Consider the following 24,893-nt stretch of genomic DNA (forward strand, 5'->3'; position numbering starts at 1 on the left):
TTAATTTTCAGGATTAGAGTATTTGTGTTACCTACGTTAATTGCTAGAATTATTTGAAGATCATATCTTTATTTTAATTGGCAGTAGAACATAGAGATAAGAATATGCTTATAAAGCCCATCTTTCTGGGTTGGAGACTCTATCATTTCTGAGTACTGTGACCTTGGGCAAGATACTTAAACATATCAATTTTCTCATCTAAAATGGGGGTGGTAACATTACCTATTTCATAGGATCGTCCTGAAAATTAAGTTAGATAAATATGTGAAGCATTTAAAATAGTGAAAGATGCAGAGAAGCACTTAATGAAAGCAAACTGCTTATCTCCATTTCAGAGATGAAGAAACCAAGGTTAGAAATGGACTATTTCATGAAGTAGCCATGAGCCACAAATGGCTACTGAGTATAAGAAATGTAGCAAGTCCAAGTCGAGATGTCAAATAAATTGAAGACCAGGCAAGACTTCCCAACTCATTTTATGAGGCCAAACTCTGATACCAAAACTTGGTAAAAATAACACACAAAAAAGAAAACTACAGACCAATATCTCTCATGAAAACAGATGCAAAAATACTAAATGAGATACTAGTAAATCAATTATAGCAACGAATTAGAAAGATTATACACCACAATCAAGTGGGCTTCATCCCAGAGGCACAGGATTGTTTCAACATACACAAATTGATTAATGTGATACACCACATAAACAAATTAAAAATAAGAATCATATATGATCATATCAATAGATGCAGAAAAAGCCTTCGACAAGATACAGCATCTATTTATGATCAAAACACTAACGAAATTGGTACTGAAGGAAAGTACCGTAATAAGAAAGGCCATGTATGACAGAACTGCAACCAACATTATACTTAATGGTGAAAAACTAAAAACCTTCTCTCTAAGATCAGGAACAAGGCAAGGCTGTCTACTATTGCCACTCTTATTCAATATAACATTGGAGGTCCTAGCGAGTGTAATCAGACAAGAGAAAGATATAAAAAACACACAAATCAGAAACAAAGGAATCGAACGGTCACCATTTTCAGATGACATGATTCTCTATATAGAAAACCTTAAAGACTCCACAAGAACACTACTGGAAACAATAAACAAATACAGTAAAGTCTCTGGATACAAAAACAACTTTCAGAAATCCATAGTGTTCCTATACTCTAAGAACAAAGTGTCAGAAAAAGAAGTCGAAAAAATAATTCCTTCTGCAATTGCAACAAAAAGAATTAAATATCTAGGATAGGAATATATCTAATGAAACATGCGAAGGATTTATATAATGAAAACTACAGGACCCTATTAAAAGAAATCGAAGAAGATACAAAAAAATGGAAAGACATCTCGTGTTCTTGGATTGGAAGAATCAGCGCGGTTAAAAATACCTTAATACCTAAAGCATTATAGAGATTTAATGCAATCCCCTTCAAAATCCCATCAGCAGTTTTTCAAGAAATGGAACAAAAAAATCATCATTTTTGTGTGAAAGCACGCAAGACCCCGAAATGCCACAGACGTCCTGAGGAAAAAGAACAAGGCTGGAGGCATCACTCTGCCTGACTTCAAATTATACTACAAAGCGACAGTAATCAAAATAGTATGGTATTGGCAACAAAGCAGACACAGGGGCCAGTGGAACAGAAGCAAGAGTCCAGAAGTAAACATATTTATATGGGCAAATAATTTTTGACAAAAATGTCAAAAACGTGCAGTGGTAAAAAGAAAGCCTTCTTAGTAAATGATGCTGGGAAAACTGGAAGGCCACCCTCAGAAAATGAAACTAGACTGTTGTCTATCACCACACACCAAAATTAACTCAAAATGGATTAAGGGCCTGGATATAAGACCTGAAACTACAAAAAAACATAGAAGAAAACATAGGAACTAAACTCAAAGACCTTGGACTTAAAGAGTATTTTATGAATTTGACCTCAAAGGCGAGGAAAGTAAAAGTAAAAATAAATAAGTGCTACTACATCAAACTAAAAAGCTTCTGCTCGGCAAAAGAAACTGTCAACAAGGTAAAGAGACAATCATCCAAATGGGAAACTATATTTGCAAGCAACATCTTCTATATCCAAAATATACGAAGAACTCATACTACTCAATAACAACAAAAAAATAAATGATCCAATCAAAAAATGGGCAGAGGACCTGAATAGACACTTCTCCCTAGAAGATATAAAAATGACCAACAAGTATAGGAAAAGATGCTCCACATCGCTAGCTATTAGGGAAATGTAAATAAAAACCGCAGTGATATACCATCTCACACCTGTTAGAATAGCTATAATCAACAGGACATGTAATAACAAATGTTGGAGAAGATGGGGAGAAAAAGCAACCCTCATACATTGCTGTTGGGGCTGCAAATTGGTACAGCCACTATGGAAAATAGTATGGAGGTTCCTCAAAAAAACTAAGAATTGATCTACCACACAATCCAGAAATACCTCTACTCGGTATTTACCCCAAAGGCTTGAAAACCCATATCTGAAAAGATATTTGCACACCGATGTTCATACCAGCATTATCCACAGTGGCCAGGACATGGAAGCAACCGAAGTGTCCTATGATAGATGATTGGCTAAAGAAGCTGTGGCACATAAATACAATGGACTATTATTTAGCCATAAGAAGAGGTCAAATACTGCTATTTGTGACGACCTGAATGAATCTCAAGATAATCATGCTAAGCAAAATCGGCCGGACAGAAAAAGTTGAAAATCACATGATATCACTTATATGTGGGATGTAAACCTAAATGCAACAAATGAGCAGGGCAAACGAACAGACACTCATGAACATGGACAATGGATTCATGGTTACCAGAAGGTATGGGGATAGGGGGAGGGTGAATTGGGTAAAGGGGGATCAAAAATATGGTAGATGAAGGAAACTGGACTCTGGGTGGTAAACACACAATAGAATATATAGATGTCGAATTATAACGTACACCTCAAAATTATATAATAGTATTAAACAATGTTACCCCTATTTACTGTATTAAAAAAAATTAGCCAGCAGTACAATGTGTGCATGTATAGATATATATGTATATATTCATATTTGTGTTTATATATAATGTATATGTAGTCGATTTTATTATTCACGGATTCTGAATTTGTGAATTCATCTACTTGTTACAAAATATTAAAACCCCAAATCAATACCCACAGCATTTTCATCATCCTTACCGAACGTGAGCAAAGCAACAAAAAATTTATGTTGCCCAACACACTGCTGAGATCGGACAAGGTGACGATGCTCTGCGTTCTTGCATCAGCTCTCATAGTGTAAATGAGTATCTGTTTTTGCAATCTATTTAATGTTTTGTTTTCCTCGCTTTGTGCTGTTGGCAATTTCACTGTTTTAAATGAACCTAAGTGTAGTGATGAAGTGCTGTGTAGTGTTTCTAAACACAAGGGAATGATATGACCTTCAGAGAAAATAACATGTGTTAGATAAGTTTCCTTTAAGCATGAATTGTAGTGTTGCCGCCTGTGAGTTGAATATTAATGAATCATAAAAACTGTGCATGTGGAAAATGGAAGAGGAAATTTACCAATCTATATAAGAGGTCTCTCTGATAAATATTAAAAATACATGTATAATATGAGATGAAGCTCAAAAAAATGGAAAAATGGCTAAATCTGTAGTTTCATGAGATGACAGTCAATTAAATAAAGTATAGTAGACAGTATTGTTGTGAGGGTGAAATCAAACATTGACAGACACATCACCCAGGGTGAGGAAACACTAAACCCTTCTCAGCTAGTTTTTATTATAATGAAATACTACATGTAAGTATTATTCATCAGACATATATATTAAAATTTTAAATACATGTTTAGTGTGCCTTTAATAGAAACACAGATAAAAAATAGGTTATGTGTTAATTGGTTGGTGAAAATGTGACCACATGCTCAAAGGAGCTTAATGCTGTATTTCTCCAGAGGAGAAATGGTTGCAATTTATTAATAGTGTTTTCAGTACTTCACAGAACATAATTGTAACAATTAATGAGAATAGACTGTATGTAGATGCAAACATTCTATTATTATTAATATGTACAGCAAAAATGCTTTTACGGTTTTGAAAATTTAGGCATGTATGCATACATATAAACACATAAATGTTTACTACATCACTGTTTGAAAAAACTTTATTTATATAGAAAAAAATTGAATTATGATACTTTTATAATAGTCAATGTTATAGGCATTTTAAAATGAAAGTCCAAAAGTTTTAGAGTGTTGTCTATATGATGTCTGTAGATGAAAAACTACAGATAATATTCATGATATTATCTCATTTTTGCTTAAAATAATTCTACATATATAAAAATGCCTGAATATCACACTTACTATTAATTTACTGTAATGAAGGAGTGGGAATAGAATACAGAAGAAAAAGCAATTTGCGTTGTTTGAATTTTATACAATAAAAGGTATTGTTTCACTTTAAATGCATACATAGTTATTCAAAGGAGAGCATTCTATGAATTTTTCATGGAATATGGCATAATTTTAACTTGCTAATTGATTTTTCACTTATGTAGGAATCACAAACAGTTTTGTATATATTAAAAAACATATATAAATTCTGTGATTGGCAAAACTTCCTAAGCATAACTAGAAATGCATTAAAATAAACAAAAATAAGATAAAAAAATGTTTTGTGTGTAAAACCCACTTAGCAATTCAGTCAAAAGGAGTAACCAGAAGCAAAAGTTTACCTAATGAGTAACTAATGTATATTACATTAAAAAAAAAAGATTAAAATGCATTAGAGACATTCTGAAGCAATAAGACTTCAGAGGACAGAGAAAGTTGACTTCATAAAGCCACATTTACCAAGAGCCATCGGCCATTTCTAGAGATAAAGCAAGAGTCCAAGAAGGACAATTTTCCTGGAAGAAACCCAGTTCTGAAGGTCAGCAAAACAGAGAATTGGAAATTCTGGCAATGAATGGAATGAGGGGGGAGGGGCAACGGACAACATGAGGATTTCAATCCAGGTGAGAAAGGAAGAACAGAGATCTCAACTGATGATGTGCTAGTTTTCACACAAGACGTTTGCTAAGCTCTGAAACTTCATGGAATGGCAGGCCAAAAAAGTAAACAAAGAACATTTGGAAGATAAATAGGGAAACTGAGGCAATCTTGACTTGCTTGACACACAAAGATTATAGTCCAGAGTATGGCTTGTGCACCTAGCTCACAATTGAAAGCCCTAACAGGAAAAGCCTTACATGCAGGACTGCCACTGGCCAGTAAGTTGGTAGAAGTTCCAGTTTATTCAAATCCCTGGTTAGGTTACATCGATAAATACTGTATGACGCTCATCACAGAGTAAGAAGCAAACTCTCACTGGAGGAAAATATAACTTCATTTCTCCTTTATAATTTGTGTGTGTGTGTGTGTGTGTGTGTGTGTGTGTGTGTGTATCTGATACCCAATTAAAAATCACTAGGCTTGGCAAGATACATAAACATAAGTTCAAAATCAAGAACAGAAACATACAAAGAGATCCACAGGCATTGTACAGGCATACTTTGCTTTATTGTGCTTCACAAATGTACTTTTTACCAGTTGAAGGCAACACTCTCCCCCAGCAAAATAATTAAGACTCATTCTGTGTGGTGATCTGAACCCAAACCCACAATATCTCTTAGGTATTCATGTATTTACTGCAATTATCAGTCAAGAATTTTCAAGTAATGATGTTTAATGATGTTTATCACTCAAGAATTTTCAAGAAATGATGTTTAATGTGTTCTGAGAAATATAGTAACAAAAGAAAAATGAATGAATAAAATGAAAAGAAATAGAATATACTAAAAATTAAAATAAAAGTAGAAATAGAAAAATGAAGTGTAAAAGATGGACATTTAAAAACTATAAATTACCAGAGGTAAATTTAAAAATTCAGAAAAGCAGAATTACAGAGCAGAAAACAGGATTAGTAAAATAGAATAAAGATTAATAGAATATAAAGCTGAGACTTTAAGTCAAGAAGCTTTACTGGGAAAGAGAAATATTTTACAAAAATAAAAACATCGATAACCAGGAAGATACATTAACTTTAAATCTGTATGTACTCAATAAGTAAAAATGTGTAACTATCTACACAGAGCTCAAAAACACACAAATTAAGAATATCAGCAGTTCTAACAGAAGAAATAGACTAATCCACATTCCTAGTGGGACATTTTAACACACATCTATCAGAAGCTGAAAACACAAGCAAACAAATGTAAGGTTAGAAATAATAATATCACATAACATTAACTAATATGACTATATAGACACAAATATACACATAGCTATAGATAGAAATATAAGTAGCAGGTCAATAAGTCTGACTCATAAAAAAAAATAAAACTTAAATTTGTATTTTTAATGCATTTGAGTGTGATATTAACAAACTATTTGAAAAGTAATGGCACAATATTTTTACTCAAGCACAAGAGTGATAAGAATTTGATAGTGAGACCAGAGATGATGACAATAATGATGATAATAATGATGATGACAAAGACCAGGATCATCTTTTCGAGTCCTTACCAGTTACCAAGTCCCATGTAAAGGACATTACATTCATTATATCACACTATGACAACCACAACCATCATTACTAGTTTCCAATGAGGCATGTGTTATACTTCCATATTTATATATTTATATATTAGGCAGCTGAATTTGTGACAATAAATTGTTTTACAATGCATATAGTTAGAAATATGCAAAATATGGCAAAATAAAGTTTCGAACCAAGCTCATTTTGACTCCAGAACTCATGCATGTAACCAACTTCCTCAATAATTTTTTCCTTCCAAATTGGAAAGTGCTTTTTTTAACATATATTTCTGGCAAACATTTGACTACTTGTCCTCATTTATGATGGACTTGCAAAATAAAATCTCTTTATGAAATATTATCATAAGTATGTGAGCATCTTAATGAGAACAAAATTAAGTTTGCCTTACATTAAACAGCAGCAACACCAACAACTTTTGAAACCATTATACTGAGGATCCCAGCCTCCAGAATCTCTGTCCAGGTTTCCTAGACCTCCATCTTTGTTATCCAGAGTGGTCTGTTGATTCAGGAAAATGATTGAACAAAGCATACACAAGAAGTCTAAATCTTGTCTTTACATTCATAAAAAAAAAAAAAAATACCAGAGCTTCTTTCAGATTGCTCCTTATACAAATGGATAAATTAAATAAATACTTGAGAACAATAAAGTTAGGCACAGTATTGTATGGTCTAGTCTTAGATTTGTTGTAGCAAACATATTTCACATTATGGGAATCATCAATTTGATTATAGCATAAATTGCTTAATAGGAATAGTCTTCGAGAGAAGAATTTTAAGGGGAAAGGAAACACTAAAGAAGAATTTGGAATATTTAGAAAAAGAACGTGGAGAGAATTGTATTTTACATAAAGAAGGTTGATCTTAGTGCTCTAAGGATAAAAGAATCAATATAAGTATTATTTTCCACTGTGATCTCTAGAAAGATCTTTACATTTGTCTATTTCACCAGACCTGGCCTCAGGTGATAAGGAGGGTCCTCTGACTCCTCCTATAGCCAAGCATTTAGTCGTTCAGCACTTCATCTGCTCTTCTATCTCCCTCAATTTCTTCTGCTTCTGATTTAAGATCAATAATCTGTGGAAATTTTTAGCACAATCATGTACATGTTATTAATTTACTCATTAAGCATGATGGTACTCAAAACCATCAACTGGATTTCCAGATGACATAAGCCTAATAATAATAGATGAGCTATTAAATCTATAAGAGGAAATATTTCCATCAAATATTAAGCCTAATCTTTGGAACAGAGCATTTTTACTACCTTATCTCGAATGTGCTTGGTCTTCACCCCATAGACAAAGGGGTTGAGTAAAGGAGGAACCAGTAGGTAAAGGTTGGACAACATGATATGTATATATGATGAGATATAAGGTCCAGATCTGTGAGCAAAAAAGGAAAAAAAAGCAAGGAGATAGAACTGGAAGAAGATACATATGTGGGGAATACATGTATTAAATGCCTTAAGACGTGCCTTTTTCTGGGGCAAGTGGAACACAGTGATAAATATTTGTATATAGGAGAGGGTGATCAAAATGAAGTCAAGGCCACCAACAGTAAAAGCTCCCAAGAGACCATAGAATTTGTTGATGTGAACATCTTCAGCGGCAAGCTTTATAAGGGCCATGTGTTCACAGTAAGTGTGGGATATTAGCTTTGTTCGGTAAAGCTTTAGACGACATTTTATGAGCAATAGGCATGGAATTACCAGAATAGCAGGCCTCAATGTCACCCCAGCTCCTATATTAATGACTAGTTGTTGAGTGAATATTGTAGCATGCTTCAGAGGATAGCAGATTGCTATATAGCGGTCAAGAGCCATGGCCAGCAGGACTCCTGATTCAATACCCTGGAATGTGTGGATGAGCCACATCTGGAAAAGGCAAACATCAAAATAGATCTCTGGCAAGTGGAACCAGAAAATTCCGAGCATCTTAGGCACAATACTAGTGCTAAGTGCAATGTCTGTGGCTCCCAACATGGCCAGAAAGATATACATAGGTTCATGGAGACTGGGTTCAGATTTGATAATGATCAAAAGAAGAGAATTTCCCATCAAAGCAATGATGTACATCACAAGAAATGGAATCCCAATCCAATTCTGTATATTTTCCAGTCCAGGGATCCCAATAAAGGTCAGCATATAGGGCATAAATATGGTGCCATTTGTAACAAGCATGGCAGTTCAGGATCCTTCTTAGCAAGGGAGCAAAGTTTGGCACACTGTGATCCTCTGTACTTTTCTATGTCTTCACTCAACTAACACACATTTGTTGCATTTCAGATATAGGAGAATAAACTTCATCAGCTTATCAATTTTAAATAAATGAGGAAATGCATACTGGTCCCACTGAAAGTTTTGCCATTATACATTTGAGCAAAATCATTCAACCTACTACATTCAGTGATATCCACAGTGTGAAATCTGAGTATTTGGACACCATGTCAGTGATGTGGCTACATACTCAGGCTGCTTCATGGAGTTCTTCCTCCCTCACTCCATCTTGTCTTTCTTCCTCTGACCTTTCTATGGAAATCGAAAAAAGGAAAAAAAGAAAGAAAGAAAGAAAGAAACATTGAAATGATATTTAGATAGAAAAACACCAAAGTCTATCATCCCTTGAGCCTCACTTTTCTCTCCTCATCACTTCCCCTCTCCTTTTTTCCCTCGACTCACTTTAGACTGTCAGAGCTGGGTATTTCTACAAAACATACCAACACCTTTTGACAAATTATAGATTTAAGGCTTTTTCTAGAGTTGTGACTCCACCAATATAACTACCTATCCTCACCTTAAACTTCCTTCTCACCGAGGAATTTTCAAATAGGGCATTGCTGCAGGGCCCTAACTCCATCAACATAAAGAATGGCAGCTGCTTAATTTTTTGTATTACTATGGCAATTCTGATTCAAGAAGCAAGTCTTATACATAAATTCCTCAGATAAAAACATAGCTCTTCACACAGTCTCTTTTCCATACATTAAAGAGCAAGGAAAGCTTTTAAATATTAGTTATTAAAGTTAAGAAGGTTAAAGAGTACCTGGTGTAAGAGAGACCTTGTGTGTTTTACCAGGAGAGCAATGAGGAAGATGCTGAAGTGTTTAGGGTCAATGTTAAGTGAATGAGATTGGAAGCCTAGGTCTCCATATGGAGCAGTGTTGACAGAGATACACCTCATATAGAAATCAGAGCTACTTACTGTTGAAGGGAAACAGAAAGTTCTAATTTTTTAGTTCTGTGAAATTCGAATCAAGAAAAACATGAGTGGAATTCTTCGAGAATTGTCCAAGATATTGCATGGAGAATAATCAACAAACACATAGGTACATTCAAGGAGAAGTGCCCTGGGAGTCATCAGAGGCAGAAAGGGAAAACTCCAGAATGAAATCCTTATTGCAATATAAAGACTGTTGCTGGGAACGCTTCACACTTTTCAGTAACTAAGTACCAGCAACAACCCATAATTGAATTTTACTGTTGAAAAGAATATGCGTCAATGAATTGTTTTATGTGGCAGCAGAGAGGTTGCCTTTATAACTAGTAACCGAAGTCTAAATCAAGCTGATTTATACATTTTGTAGTGTTGTTAGCCTAAACATTTCAAAACATTTCTGCATAAATCCAGCCATCACCTCCAAATAGTTTTCTGAGTATTTCACCAGCCTCTAACAACCCTAATTTCTGCTTATAGATTTTAAATTTGGAAGATTTGGGAAACTATTCTATGAAATCAACCTTCCAAATTAGAATTCTTTAGCATAGCTCCCCAGCAGTTGACTCACACTCTCTCTCTCTCTCTCTCTCTCTCTGTCTCTCTCTCTCTTTCTCTCTCTTTCTCTCTCTCTCTCTCTCATATATATATATATATATATATATATATATATATATTGATGCCTTTCTATGCCTGTCTGTCCAACTATTGTACAACCCTCACTTTCAGAAAGACCTCCTTATATTGAGCCAACATGTTCCTGGTAACCACCATTCCTCTTTTTGGAATTACATATCTTCAGATGTAATAACACAAAGATACAAGTCACTCGGGATCTACTCTTTTTCAAGTACAGCATGTTCAAATCTACCCAACGTCTTCAATAGCATGCTGCTAGCTTCCATTAACCTCTCAATCTTCCAAATCAGATTCTCCCGTTAATTATGATTGTTCTTAAATTATAGTTCCTAGAGTTCCAAGTTAGACTCAAAATAACATATATACTCTTTAGTTTTATAATTGGGAATTTCATTTCTGGAGTCTACATACATTAACTATACTTGTGTTGGTACTCAGGGTATATAACTTCATCTCCACTTGACCTGGTACACATTTCTAACTATTCACTTACTCATTATCCAGGAATATCAGTGGGAAGTGATTGGCATAGGAGAAAGTTGCTCTTTACTGGTCCCGGCTGTGGAAGATTTGTGTTTTCTAACATCTTATTCCCTGATGACCAAACTTTATAAGCCTCTCACAAATCCTAAGAGATAGGAGGTTTAGGGCTTAAAGAGCATACCTCATTTCTTAGGACTAGCTGCTTACTTCTCAGGGGACCTGATATATCCAGTCTAGCCAGTTGGTGGCAGTGTTGAAGCATCTTAGTGCAGTTGTGTTTCACAGCACTAGAGATTGGGAATGCGCTCATGTACATGACAGAAATGGAACTCAAAGTGGGGGATTATATAGCATGTGAATCTATTTCTTTCTGAGAAAACTGATCAGCTTTATGTCATGCTTTTTAAAGGAAGAAAATTGGGGAAAAATTATCTCTTCTTTATTCTTGGCCATCACATGGAAACTTAAAATTTTTTCAGATGTATTCAGGGATCCCAGGAGGGAGTATGTCACATGTAGCAGGGAAGACATGGTTTATTTTAAGTTCTGTGCATAACAAAGATTGCTAAGGATAGATGGAAAAAATTATCAGTGCGTAGATGATGCATTTCTTATCTGCAATGACACAGGATGAAGACAATTCTTCTTAGAAGAGATCATTACACTTTTCTCACAATTTTTGGATCACAGGAATGCCTATACTCTTAAATTTCTTTGATATATTAATGCAGAAAAGAGGAAAATGTACCTATAATCTTATTACCTCAAGTCAAATATTATTAGTAGTTTTCATTGGTTATCTTCTAACAGTTACATTAGATACATCATTTTTTTATATTATAATTTTTTAACAGTTTATGAAAAATATCCAAAATATCTTTATCAATGATATATTTTGTCATGGAGAAATTCTTAATTAACAGAACGCAGGAATATTGGAGATACTGCCATTTTAATTTAAATTTTAAAAATTCTTCAAATTTGATATTTATGAATAGGATGTACTTTTCAATGTATGAAATGGGGCTATATCTTCATGGTCATTGCCTTATCTCAAATTCAAATCCTAGAACTCAAAATATAGAATACTTTAAATAAATATTTGCTTAAAAATTATAACACATTAGAAGATAGCTTTACTCTGAATATAAAAACATTATATATACTATGTTAAACTAACTTGTTTGCCAAGTGCCAAATGTCTTCACCTTTATTTTTTCCAGAAGTATTATATAATGAAAGATACACACGCACACAAAAATAAGCGTAATAACTGAAAACCCACATTACACACTAATTAGATATAATTTAATCACACTTCTTCCACCTCAACAGCATTTCCAATACTCCTTCCAGAGGTAAGACACATTCTATATCTGCTGATTTTTGTCTCCTTTGTGTCTTCTTACCAGCTCACACACTCTCATTCTGGAAGTACATCTAAACTATTAATTTTACCCTATTTCCACTCTTTTTCCTCCTTTTTTAGTTTATATCCCATCTTAATGTGATTACCGACTAGATACTCAAATTCTTATCCCATTCTAGTTTCATCGTATCTCACCTGGCACCTGAGTAAATCAGAATGTTCACTTTGTACATTCCTTCTCCCTTGCAAAACGAAATGACGGAAGAAAAATGCATAAGAATGCTGACTGAACTTATTCGAAATTGATGAGAAACAACCTCAAGCGGAAACTTTAGTGATGCTTTTTTAATGATGGCCAGTAATAGCCAAAAAGTAGAAAGAATCCATCAACCAATGAATAATGAAACAATATGTGCTATATCCATATAATGTACTATTACTCAGCCATAAAAAAGAATGCAGTACTGGGTACTGGTATGATACATGGATGTATTGCACATGTCATGTGCTTTATTTACCATAAATATTCAGAGAGGCAAATCCATAGAGACAGAAGGTAGATTAGTGGTTGCTAAGACCTGGGGTGGGGACGGGGGCGATATGAAGGAAATGGAAAGTGACTGTCAGTGGGTATGGGTTTCTTTTAAGATGATGAAAATATTCTAGAATTGGATATTGGTGATGGTTGTACAATCTTTTCAATACACCAAAACCCACATAATTATGTACTTTAAAATGACAAATTTTATGGTATCTGAACTACGACTCAATAAGAATAAATGATTAAATAACTAAAAGGCCACCAGAGCATTCTGTTGCCCCACCTACCATGCTTCCCAACACATAGCCTACCAAAGACACTGGGCTGATTCCAGCTAGAGGAGCCAACTGTGCAGCAATTTTTTCTCTCTGCTCTATTGCTTGTCCCCCCTCCCCCCACCCCACATTTGAACCTGTAGTGATTTTTTTTTTTCTCTGGACTTTAATTCCAGGCGTGTTCACACTTGGCCTTGAATATTTAAGATGTGTTTGGGGCTGGGACCTTTGCAAGACACTTGGTGAGTTTTCTCACTTATTCCTCACAGCAGGCACCTGAGGTGGGTATCATGAGCCCTGTTTTATAGAAGAGTAAATAACACGCCCAAGAGTATGTGCAAAGATGAGAGAAGGGCAGTGGAGAAGCTCTGGTCTGTCTGATTCCTGGGCTATATGTGCTATGGCAAACTCCACTAGTGAGGGGACCACGAAAGCATAGCACACGGCAGTGAACCAGTCCATGGCTGTCCAACATGCCGCTTTCGGCAGAGAGATCTGGGCGCTGATGCTGAGGATTATCATAGTCAGCATTGTAGTCACCCCAAACAAATTCTCAGTTCAGTTAAAAGGATACCTGTGGCAGGTCATAGTCATTATGCAAAGAAGGTAGGTCTGGATGACAAAGTACCTGATCTTTTTCTTCAGGTGGCAATGAACTATCATGATGGTATATGCACCTGTGCTGGTGCTGATGTTCTCCATGCCCGCTGTCTGACCCATTAGGTGGTTCTGGTTCAGCCTGGAGCCATCTTCTGCCACTACCACTGACCTGGTGATGCCTGTGGTCCAAACATAAATGACTTCAGAATTAGGGTATGCTGTAGCTGCCAAAACTCAAAAGGGCAAGCATTGGCTTTCAGCCAGAACCCTCAAGTTTCATTGAGGCCTCTGCTAAGGTAGTCAAGTTGCTCTGAGCTCCAATACTGGGGCAGCAATCCACAAGGTGCCAGAGACTTACAGGGAGGAGCTCAGTTATCTGGCCTCAGGGTGAGGGCTAAAGGGACAGCCCTCTCCCAGACAGCCTTTTTTGTAGTTTTTAAATTGAAGTGTAATTTATATACAACATTATGTTAGTTTCAGGTGTATGATATGATTCAATATTTATATACATTGTGAAATGATCACTGTGATAAGTCTATTTAACCTTTGTCCCCATATAAATTTGCAAAAAAAAAAAGAATGTTTTTCTTGTGATGAGAAATTTTAAGATTTGCTTTCTTAGCAATCGTCAGATTTTCAATACAATATTGATTATAGTCACTATACTGTACATTAATTCTCCGTGACTTATTTTGTAACTGAAACTTTGTACCTTTTGATCCCTTTCATTCATTTTGCCCAGGTCACTCCTAATCCCTTCTCCCCTCTTTTAACCGCCAATCTCTTCTCTGTATCTATAAGATTGGTTTTGCTTTGTTCTGTTTGTTCATTTGTTTGTTTTTTTTAGATTCCACACGTAAGTGAAATCATGCAGCATTTGTCTTTCTCTGTCTGACTTTTTCACTTAGCATAATACCCTCTAGATTCATCCTTGCAAATGACAAGAATTCATTTTTTATTATGGCCGAGTAATTTCCATTGTATATATATGCCCCATCTTCTTCATTCATTCATCAATGGACATTTAGATTGTTTCCATATCTTGACTATTGCAAATAATGCAGTAATTAACACAGGGGTACATATATTTTTTCTTTTTAATTTTTTTTATTTTTTAATTTCAATTGATATAAAATGTTATATTAGTTTCAGATATACAACCTCGAGATTTGACATTTATATCTTCTGAAATGATCACTCTAATTAATCTAGTACCCGTCTGACACCTAGATTATAATATTATTGACAATGTTCTCTATGCTACACTTTACACCCTCATGATTATTTTGTAACTACCAATTTGTACTTCCTAATCCCTCCTCCTTTGTCACCCACCCTCTCAAACCCCCTCCCACATGACAACCTTCAAGATGTTCTCTGTATCTGTGAGTTTGTTTCTGTTCTGTTTGTTTATTTTGTTCTTTGGATTCCACATGTAAGTGAAATCATGTGGCATTTGTCTTTCTCTGTCTGACTCCACTCAACACAATACACTCTAGGTTCATCCATGTTGTTGCAGATGGCAAGATTTTATTCTGTTTTTTTTTTTTTTTTAAAGCTGAGAAGTATTACACTGTATATATGAACCTCTTCTTTATCTATTCATCTGTTGATGGATAACAGGTTGCCTCCCCTCTGTATCTTGGCTATTGTAAATAATGTTACAATGAACATATGGATTCACAGGTCCCTTAGAAGTAGTGTTTTTGGTTTGTTCGATTAAATTTCCAGAAGTTGGATTACAGGATTCTTCTTAGTCTCTTGCTATAGCATCTGTTTTAAAGTTTATTTGTCTGATATAAGTATTGCTTCCCCAGCTTTTATTAATCTGTTTGTTTCCATTTTTATAAAAAATTTTAAAAATTTATTTAAGTAGTTTCAAGTATACAGTACATTGGTTAGACATTTATATAGTTCATTAAAGGATCCCCCAATTGCTCTCTCTCTCTCCCCTGACCCCCCACCAAGCCAACGTATTAATGCTAACTGCACTCCTTATGCTGCACTCCCCATTCCCATGACCATTTATCAGCTACTAATTTGTATTTCTTTGACCCTTAATTCCATTCTCCTAGCCCTCCAAACCTCCCTCCTCTCTGTCTATCACCAAATTGTTTGCTATATCTGTGAGTCTGTTTTTTATTAGTTTGTCTTTTTATTCCTTAGATTCCACATATAAGTGAAATCATATAGTGTTTACCTATCTCTGTCAGACTTAAATACCTTCCACCAAAGCAATATCTTTTTCCATCCCTTTACATTTAGTCTGTGTGTCTCTTTTAATCTAAAGTGAGTTTTTTGTAGGCAGCATATGTAGATGTCTTGTTTTCTTATCCTTTCAGCCACTCTGTCTTTTAGTTGGAGCACTTAATTCTTTTCCATTTAAGGTACTTATTGGTAGGAATGTAGCTGTTACCATTCTTTATTCCTGTTTTTAATACACGTTTTTTTCTTCTTAAAGAAGTCCCTCCAACATTTTCTGTACTACTGACTTGGTGGTGAGAAATTCTTTTAGCTTATTTTTGTCTGGGAAGCTCTTTACCCGTCCTTCAACTCTAAATGATACTTCACAGGATAAAGTATTCTTGGCTGTAGATCCTGGATCTTCAGCATGTCGAATATTTTTTACCAAGTTCTTCTGTCCTGCGTAGTTTTTTTTGAGAAATCAGCTGCCAGTTATGGGTGTTCCCTTATAGGTAACTATGTTTTCCTCTTGCTGCTTTTAATATTGTTTCTTTATAATTAACTTTTGGCATTTTAATAATGATGTGTCTTGATGTGGGCCTCTTTGGATCCCTGATTTTTGGGATTCTCTGAGCTTCCTGGGGTTTTATGTGCATTTCCTTCACCAAGTTAGGAAAGTTTTCCATCATTATTTTTTCAAACAGCTGTTTGACATCTTGATTTTCTTCGGGTATGCTGATCAGACAGATAGTTGGACCCTTAATAGTATTCCGTATGCTCCCTACATTATTTTTATAGTCTTGGCATATTATCTCTTGCCATTCTGATTGAGTGTCCTTGGTTTTCCCATCCTCTAGATAGGGCAATTGAACTTTTTCTTTATTCACTTCGTTTATTCTTTCATTCCATTTAATATACTTCTCATCTCAGATAATGTGTTCTTCATTTCAGACTGGCTCTCTTTTGTAATTTCCCTTTTCATTTTTATGTTTTTTATCTCTTTGTTGAAGTTCTCACTGAATTTATCTACACTTCCCAAAAGTTCATTGAGTATCTTTATAACCAGTATTTTGAACCCTGCCTCTGTCAGATTACTTGACTCCATTATATCTGAATCTCTGTTCTGTTCTCTCATATGGATTCTGCTTCTTTGTCTTCCCATTTTAGCTGCCTTTCTGTGTCTGTTTCTATGTACTAAGCAAAGCTCCTAAGTGTGGATTTGTGAAGTAGGTGTCCAGTGGCCCAGGCCAAATTTAGCCTAAGCCTCTACCTCTCCAGGGCCACCTGTTGAGATTCAGCAAGTGATCCACAGATGTGCTTATAGTTGCCTCAAAAGGCTGCACCAGAAACCAAGGCCCCTGCCTCCAGTGTAAGTCTAGGTGCTGCTCAGCAAGGAGCATCCGACTTTCTGAGGATCTACCTGGATATGGCTTGGGTAAGGCCGCAAGTTCAAGGAGGCAGGGTTTCAGAGAATCCTCTGAGCAGAGTGACCTCTGTTATCCAGTTTGATGATCTCATGGCTATTGTGGTGCTGGGTCCATGCACTGGGAGAGGGGAAGGCCCAATAGGGAACAATGGATAGCACCAACACTTTTGTACAGAGCCATCTCACCTTGGCCCTCACTCCAGCAATGTCTCCCTGTAAGTCCCTGCTGCCCCCTGCTTGCAGATGAATTGGCACTGGTGTTCAGAACGAGCAGGTCCATCACAGCGAAAATCCACTTGCAAATACTTGCAAGCCCCTTTAAAAGGAGTTTGCCCCTGCCATAGCCTCTGTCTCACTCAGCTCTACAAAGTTTCTGTTGAGAAATCATCTGACAGTCTTATGGGAGCTCCCTTGTAGTTAACTAATTAATTTTCTCTTGCTGCTTTTAAGATTCTCTCTTTATTTCTGAACTTTGGCATTTTAATTACAATGTATCTTGGTGTGGGCCTCTTTGGGTTCATCTCTTTTGAGATTATCTGTACTTTCTAGGCTTATATGTCTATTTCCTTCACCAAGTTAGGAAGTTTTCCATCATTTTTTTCAAATAGGTTTTTAATTCCTTGCTCTCTCTCTTCTTCTGGTACTCCTGTGATGCAAATTTTGGTAAACTTGATGTGGTCCCCTTAAACTATCTTCATGTTTTTGGATTCTTTTTTCTCGTTGCTGTTTTAATTGGGTATTTTCTGCTACCATATCTTCTAAATCACTGATTTGATCATCTGTTCCACCTAATCTACTGTTGATTCCTCCTAAGGTATTCTTCATTTCAGTCATTGTATTCTTCATTTCTGACTGGTTCTTTTTTGTTTTCTTTCTCCATTTTTATGTTTTCTATCTCTTTATTGATGTTCTCACTGAATTCATCTACTCTTCCCCTAAGTTCATTGAGCACACTTATAACCAGTGTTTTGAGCTCTGCATCTGATAGATTGCTCGTCTCTCTTTTGTTTAGTTCTTTTTCTGGAGCTTTGTTCTGTTCTTTCATTTGGTACATGTTTCTTTGTCTCCCCATTTTGGCTGCCTCCCTGTGTTTGTTTTTATGTAGTGGGTAGAGCTGCTAGGTCTCTCAGTCTTAAGAGAGTGGCCTGATGTAATAGATATCCTATGGGGCCCAGTGGTGCAGTCTTCTTAGTCACTTGAGCTGGGTGTTCAAGGTGTATTCTTTGTATGGGTCATGTGTTCCTTTTTGTTGTAATTGAGACTTGGTTGCTCTTTGCACATCAATGGGAAAGACTTACCCTCATATTGATTGGTTTTAAGGATTGGGTGGTAACTACTATGGAGGAACTGCTGTGCAGGAATTGATTGCACACAGCAGGATTCACTTTAGCAGGGCTTTGGTGCTTGCCCAGTCTGCCCTCTGGGTGTGTTGTCCTCAGATGTAGCCCCAGGTAGAGGTCTGGCTCAGTCCAAAGTGGCCAACAGGTGTGCTGGCCCAAACGCCTTCTGGGAGGGGCACCTCTACAGGTCAAGTCCAGCTACAGCTTGCGCTCTGCCCAGGGCCATCTGGCATGGGCCACCAAGCAATCCACAGATGGCTACCACTCGAGCTGGGCTTGGAGGTACCTTGAGAAGCCAAGTGGTGAGCTGAGGCTGGCTGTTGCTATTGGTGGGCAAGAGGTATGGGGCATGCTGAGGCCAGAGGCTGATTGTTTGGGTTTTAAAAACTTTTGAGATACTTTCGAAAAGTCTGCAGCAACAGCCAAGACAGGCCGTTTGTATGAAAAAAACAAACAAACAAACAAACAAAAACAAAAAAACAAAAACACTGGAAATGGCTTGGGTGGGTCCACAAGTTGAATGAGATGGGTCTCAGAAAATCATCAGGATGAGACCACCAGGTTTCTGGAGACTCAGGTATGGTGGCTCCTTGTGTCAAGATGCCAGGAGTGTGGAGGGCTTAACAAAGAAACAATGGTATCTACCAGTACTTCTGTCTGGGAGAAAACTGCCCCTCCAACACTAGCCCTGAATCCACACAATTCAGATTCTCTCCTTATGTCCCTGGTGCCATTAGAGCTGATGTCCAAGCACTGAAGCTCAGAGTGAATGAGTCTATCAGCAGGTAAGACTGTGTATGGGCCTTTTAAGAGGAATGCTTGGATCTCTCACAGCCCTGTGCCTCACTCAGCCACAATCTCCACCGGTTTTCACAGCCAGATTTTGTGGGGACTTCTCTTTGCGAGAGTGGAACCTTGAGCTGGGGAATCTAGGGGGACTTCTGCAACCAAGATATCCTTCCCGATTTTTAACTGGGACCAGCCTGTTCTGTATCTCCGCCCCTCCTACCAGTCTCAAGGTGACCTCTTCTGTATGTGCTTAGGTGTAGAACTTCTGTCCAGCTAGACTTTAGGTGATTTTCAATAATGATTATTCTGTATTTTAGTTGTAATTTTGATGTGGTTCTGAAAGGAGGCAAGCACAGTATTTACCTACTACACCATCTTAACTGGAATCTGGGTACATATACCTTTTTGAATTACTTTTCTTGTTTTCTTCAGATAAATACCCACTCAGAAGTGGAACTTAACTTTCTACTCTTACTATTTCTAACCTTCTATTTTAGATACAAATAATAGTTGCTCAATTAAGACATCTTGCTATTATTTTCTTTAATTATAAGCTTAAATAGCATTAACATACAGTTGTATTATACCCTACATTCTTCATATAAAATTATATTTTTTGTTTCATAATATATATATTTTAAGGTCTTCATTTACCTTTCCTCTTACTCCAGAAGATAAATTAAACTATTTATTCAAAACCACGCAGAATGTGTTTTCTTTTTTTTCTTCATAAATCTAGGTTGATATGTATACTTTAAATATAGATGTTTTTCTCATTTCATTTATATATTTTGGTTCATTTTATATTCTTTCTTTGAAATATAGTTCCTCAATTCACTCAAGATTAATCCGTTTCTATCAATGTATTATACTACTTTTGGTTTCTTATTCAGGAATATCATATACTTATTATTTCCATTCCTTATTCCTTATGTATAATAACTTCTTGGAAATAGTTCATATATTTGCCATTCTTCTTTCTTTTGAGAGGATGATGTCTTTATCAATTATTTACTATGTACTGGATACCACAACTTCCTCAAATATTTAATGATCTAATACAAAATTAAAATAAATTAATTGTTTATTATCTCATTTATACATGTATTCATGTCATAACATGCTGTTTCATTCCTCCTGTCATCATATTTTTATTTCTTATTTTACAGGGTTTATGTTTGTTTACATACATTTTATTGAAAACCAGAACCATATGACTCAGAATTATTGCTGCTTTATTCAACAAGATTTTTTCCCCAAATTATTTCCTACCTCTGCATATTAAATGATATGGTCTTTTCCTTTTTTTTATAGTGAGGTGTTTTCTTGGGTTTGTTCTTTGACAATGAATCTATTCAAAATTAGAGAACCAAGTGTCTCTCTCTGTCTACTTGGTTCTTTTTAAAATTATTTTATTGGCTCTCAGTCTTTTTTATTGTTTATTGGGGTAACATTGGTTAATACAATTATATAATTTTCAGTTGTACATCGTAATTTGACATCTATATATTCTATTGTGTGATCACCACCCAAAATCCAGTTTCCTTCAAGTACCATATATTTGATCCCCTTTATCCACTTCACCCTTCCCCTACCTCCAATATTTGACCCCATCTACCTCTCCCCTCCTCCCCCACCCCCTAGCCTCTGGTAACTACTAGTCCATTGTCCATGTTTCTAAGTCTCTGTTTGTCCTGTTCATTTGTTGCTTTTAGGTTTATATCCCACATATAAGGGTTCTCAGTTTTAAAAGCTGATTAAAGAAAATTTGAGGAAAAAATTTTAAAAAATTTTTATTATGGTGACATTGGTTAACAAAATCCATTAAGTTTCAGGTGTACGATTAACAGTAAGGCATATGTATGTACGTGTATATGTACATTATATACACATATATATGTATGTATGTGTGTATATCTATAAATTGCATTGTATGTCCACTGCCCATAGTTAGATTTCTTTCTGTCACCACATATTTGACCCCTTTTACCCCATCTACCTCCTCCCTCCCTCCTCCTTCCCCACTCTCTGGTAACCACTAGTCTATTATCCATGTCCATGAGTCTGTTTGTTCGTCCTGTTCATTTGTTGCTTTTAGGTTTATATCCCACATATAAGTGATATCATGTGGTTTTCAACATTTTCTGTCTGGCTTATTTTGCTTAGCATGATTGTCTCAGGGTCATGATCTCTATTGATGTGGCATCCTGAAAGAGGATGAAGGTATGTGAACAGTGGATCAGCAAAGAGTGAAGAAAAATCTGAAGTCTCTGTTTTAGGAGTCAGTTTCTCATATGCCAGTTTTGTGTTTGGCTTATACTTTATTTCAGGAGTATGTAAGTCTCCATCTTTGTTTACCTCACTAATATTGTAATAAACTTTCTAGTATATAGATTTTCTGTAGGATGATATTCATCAAACCTTAAAACCTCCAGATTTGTTGCTTTTGAATACCATTGATCAACATCAGGAAGACATTTAAATTGTTCATTATTCAATGTCATTATTACTGAGATTCTAAGAAGTCTCAGGCATTGTCTTATACATTATTGATACAAGTATAAATAAGACACAGGTCTCATACTCAAGATACTTACAGTAGGCAATTACAAAATGCAGTCAGATTATTCTTTTCTGTATTTCATTTTGGAACTCCAACCTTCTAATTTGGGTAAAACTCAGTTGGGTGAAATCATTAAAACGTGTGCCTCTCAAAGGATGTTTTCTATTTAAGTACTGATCACATTTTTGCTTCCAAAAAAAGGATATTTGTGAATATCCTAATTTTCATCTATATTTTTGTACATTCTTTCCTATACAAATTCATTTTTATAGTCCATGGTATGCACTGTATACTTTTTTGTTGCTGTTTTGGTATTATACGATTTTTATGTTAAACAGTTTTTCAGAGAAAGCAGACAAAAATAGATAAGTGATTCTAAATTTGTCAAAAAATATAGATTCATAAACAAATATCAGAAAATGACATGTAGCTAGATTTACAGCTATGGGTTGAGTTAGCAGTTTGAGAACATTGATGTGTGACATGGTCCTCGAAAGTTACCTGACATTGTGTAGTTTTCTGAATTTTTTTAAAAATGTACATCTATCTACATGTTTCCAGAGAGAAATCTCTAAGTTTAAAGAGATAGGCCAAAAACAGAAGAATCATTTCAAATAGGAAATAATTTGAAATCTCAGCATAAGGAAGTTTTCCTCCTATATGAGTAGCAAACTAAAGTTTTTAGTTATTAATGATTTGTTAAATACCACCCTCAATTATGAGTATCTAAAATTTAAAGTTTTTTTTTTCAGATTAGATATTTGTAGAAGATATAACTTTTCACCCTAGTCATGTCGCTACATTGAACCAACCTAAAATCTCTATGTAAGTAGCCACTAATGATCAAGATTTGGAGGGGAGAAAAATATTTTTAGGACACGGTCACGAATTTGTTTGGTCTTCACTCCGTAGACAATGGGATTGAGAAAAGGTGGAACTAAAAGGTAAAGGTTTGATAAAAGGATATGAACATATGGTGGTATGTGGGAACCAAACCTATGTGTGAAGAAAGAGAAGAAGGCAAGGAGGTAGAACTGTAGGAAGACACAAATGTGAGCAATGCACGTATTAAAGGCCTTGAATCGTGCCTCCTTCTGGGGCAGTTTAAAGACAGTGATAAAGATTTGAATGTAGGACAAAGTGATAAAGATTATATCAAACCCTAAGATAGTGAAGGCAACAAAGAGACCATATATCTTGTTGACTCGGATATCTTCAGTGGCTAGTTTCACAATGGCCATGTGCTCACAATAAGAATGGGAGATAACTGTGGTTCTGTAGAGTTTAAGACGACATTTGATAAGTACCAGGCATGGTGTTGCAAGAATGGCAGCCCTGAGTGTCACCCCAACTCCAATGTAAGTCAAAAGTTGTTGGGAAAAGATAGTGGCATGTCTCAAGGGGTCACAGATGGCCACATAGCGATCTAGGGCCATCGCCAATAGGACACCTGATTCAATTGCCTGAAAGGAGTGAATAAGCCACATTTGCAAAAGACAGGCTTCAAAAGAAATATCTGGCAAATTAAACCAGAAGATGCTTAACATTTTGGGAAGAATACAAGTGCTAAGTGCAATGTCTGTCACCCCCAACATGGCCAAAAAAATATACATGGGTTTATGGAGGCTGTTTTCATGTCTGATTATAACTAAAATTAGGGAATTTCCAATCACAGCACTGAGGTACATGATACAAAATGGAATGCCAATCCAACACTGCACTAACTCCAGGCCAGGAATCCCAACAAAAGTTAGTACAGAGGGCATGAAGACCGAGCCATTGAATATGAGCATGGTGATTTGATCAGTAGAATCAAGTTGTAGTATGGCTGTTTCACCTTTCATCACCTGCCAAGACTTTATAAGTTAAAAATTAAAAAAAATTAATTTCTTTTAATAAAATATACTTTAATTATAGCAGGAATATACCATCTTATCTTTTCTTTCAAACTAATTTTCTTTTTTTGCAAAGTCATTGAGAGTCCACCATCAGATTCTATGTTTCCTCATGTCTTAATCATTTTCAATGAGCAAAATTAAATGGATTGGATGGCTTCTTTCCGGTCCATGACTACTATGCCAAACCAATTCCCTTTCATTTGTCTTTGCTAATCAGCAGTGCTTTGGGGTAACCTCCTAGTTGGAATTAAGGGAAAAAAATTTAATGAAGGGTAAAGATATTTCAGAACTAGACTCCACCTAAGTTAGATATATAGGATTCATAGTAATGGTAAACCATTCTGGTTGATTATAATCAGAAGACTTGTTTAACATATTTTTCAGCTTCACAGCTCACTTGTTTTCTCAGGCTAGTCTCTTCATAGTCTGACCCCTTTATAATAAACTTTCTCAACACACTTTCAACCTATCTTTTTAAACTTGCTGTGTTTTCTCAGAGAACAAGTATTTTCTTACTTGTTCTCTGAGAAAACGAATTTATTCTTTTTGAATCCGTGGGTTTTACCTTAGCGGTTCCTTTCAGAGCTTGTTCTCAATATGCCTCATTACTTGTGCATCTTATGTTTAATCTCAAGTGTTAAATTATGTCATCTTTTTTTTTCTCCCTATCAATAACCATTATTATATCCCTGAGCTTGAACAGTTATTTATTAAGTATTTATAATAACATAAGTCTCTATGATATATAATGCTTTTTTTAACTTATAGCTTTATGTATCTTGTATCCACTCAAAATATTATTTCTGTAGAGGTGAAATTTTTTCTCCATGTATCATTTTTTATAGGACTAGATTCACTCTTTTTATGTCTCCACCTTCCACTGGTTGCTGCAACACATAACACTACGTGCCTCAAGAGACTGCTATAAGTGGCTTTGCTTTATCCCAAAAGCTTTCA

At 35.7% G+C, this 24,893-nt stretch overlaps 2 protein-coding genes across 2 annotated transcripts; both read right to left on the reverse strand.

The window, feature by feature from the left end:
* Positions 1 to 7,851: 7,851 nt before the first annotated feature.
* LOC107507122 (olfactory receptor 52A1-like) lies at positions 7,852 to 8,796 on the reverse strand. Its single transcript, XM_016138134.2, has one exon. The coding sequence runs from the start codon at positions 8,794 to 8,796 to the stop codon at positions 7,852 to 7,854; it is 945 nt and encodes a 314-aa protein (XP_015993620.2).
* A 14,078-nt stretch (positions 8,797 to 22,874) lies between these two features.
* LOC107507120 (olfactory receptor 52A5) lies at positions 22,875 to 23,831 on the reverse strand. Its single transcript, XM_016138131.2, has one exon. The coding sequence runs from the start codon at positions 23,829 to 23,831 to the stop codon at positions 22,875 to 22,877; it is 957 nt and encodes a 318-aa protein (XP_015993617.2).
* Positions 23,832 to 24,893: the final 1,062 nt, after the last annotated feature.

The sequence above is a fragment of the Rousettus aegyptiacus genome, unplaced genomic scaffold, assembly GCF_014176215.1.
Source record: "Rousettus aegyptiacus isolate mRouAeg1 unplaced genomic scaffold, mRouAeg1.p scaffold_m13_p_5, whole genome shotgun sequence".
NCBI classification, from domain to species: domain Eukaryota; kingdom Metazoa; phylum Chordata; class Mammalia; order Chiroptera; family Pteropodidae; genus Rousettus; species Rousettus aegyptiacus.

Coding starts and splice junctions, on each gene's coding strand:
- LOC107507122 (XM_016138134.2), bottom strand. CDS start 8,796: ATGCTTGTTACAAATGGCACCATATTTATGCCCTATATGCTGACCTTT.
- LOC107507120 (XM_016138131.2), bottom strand. CDS start 23,831: ATGCTCATATTCAATGGCTCGGTCTTCATGCCCTCTGTACTAACTTTT.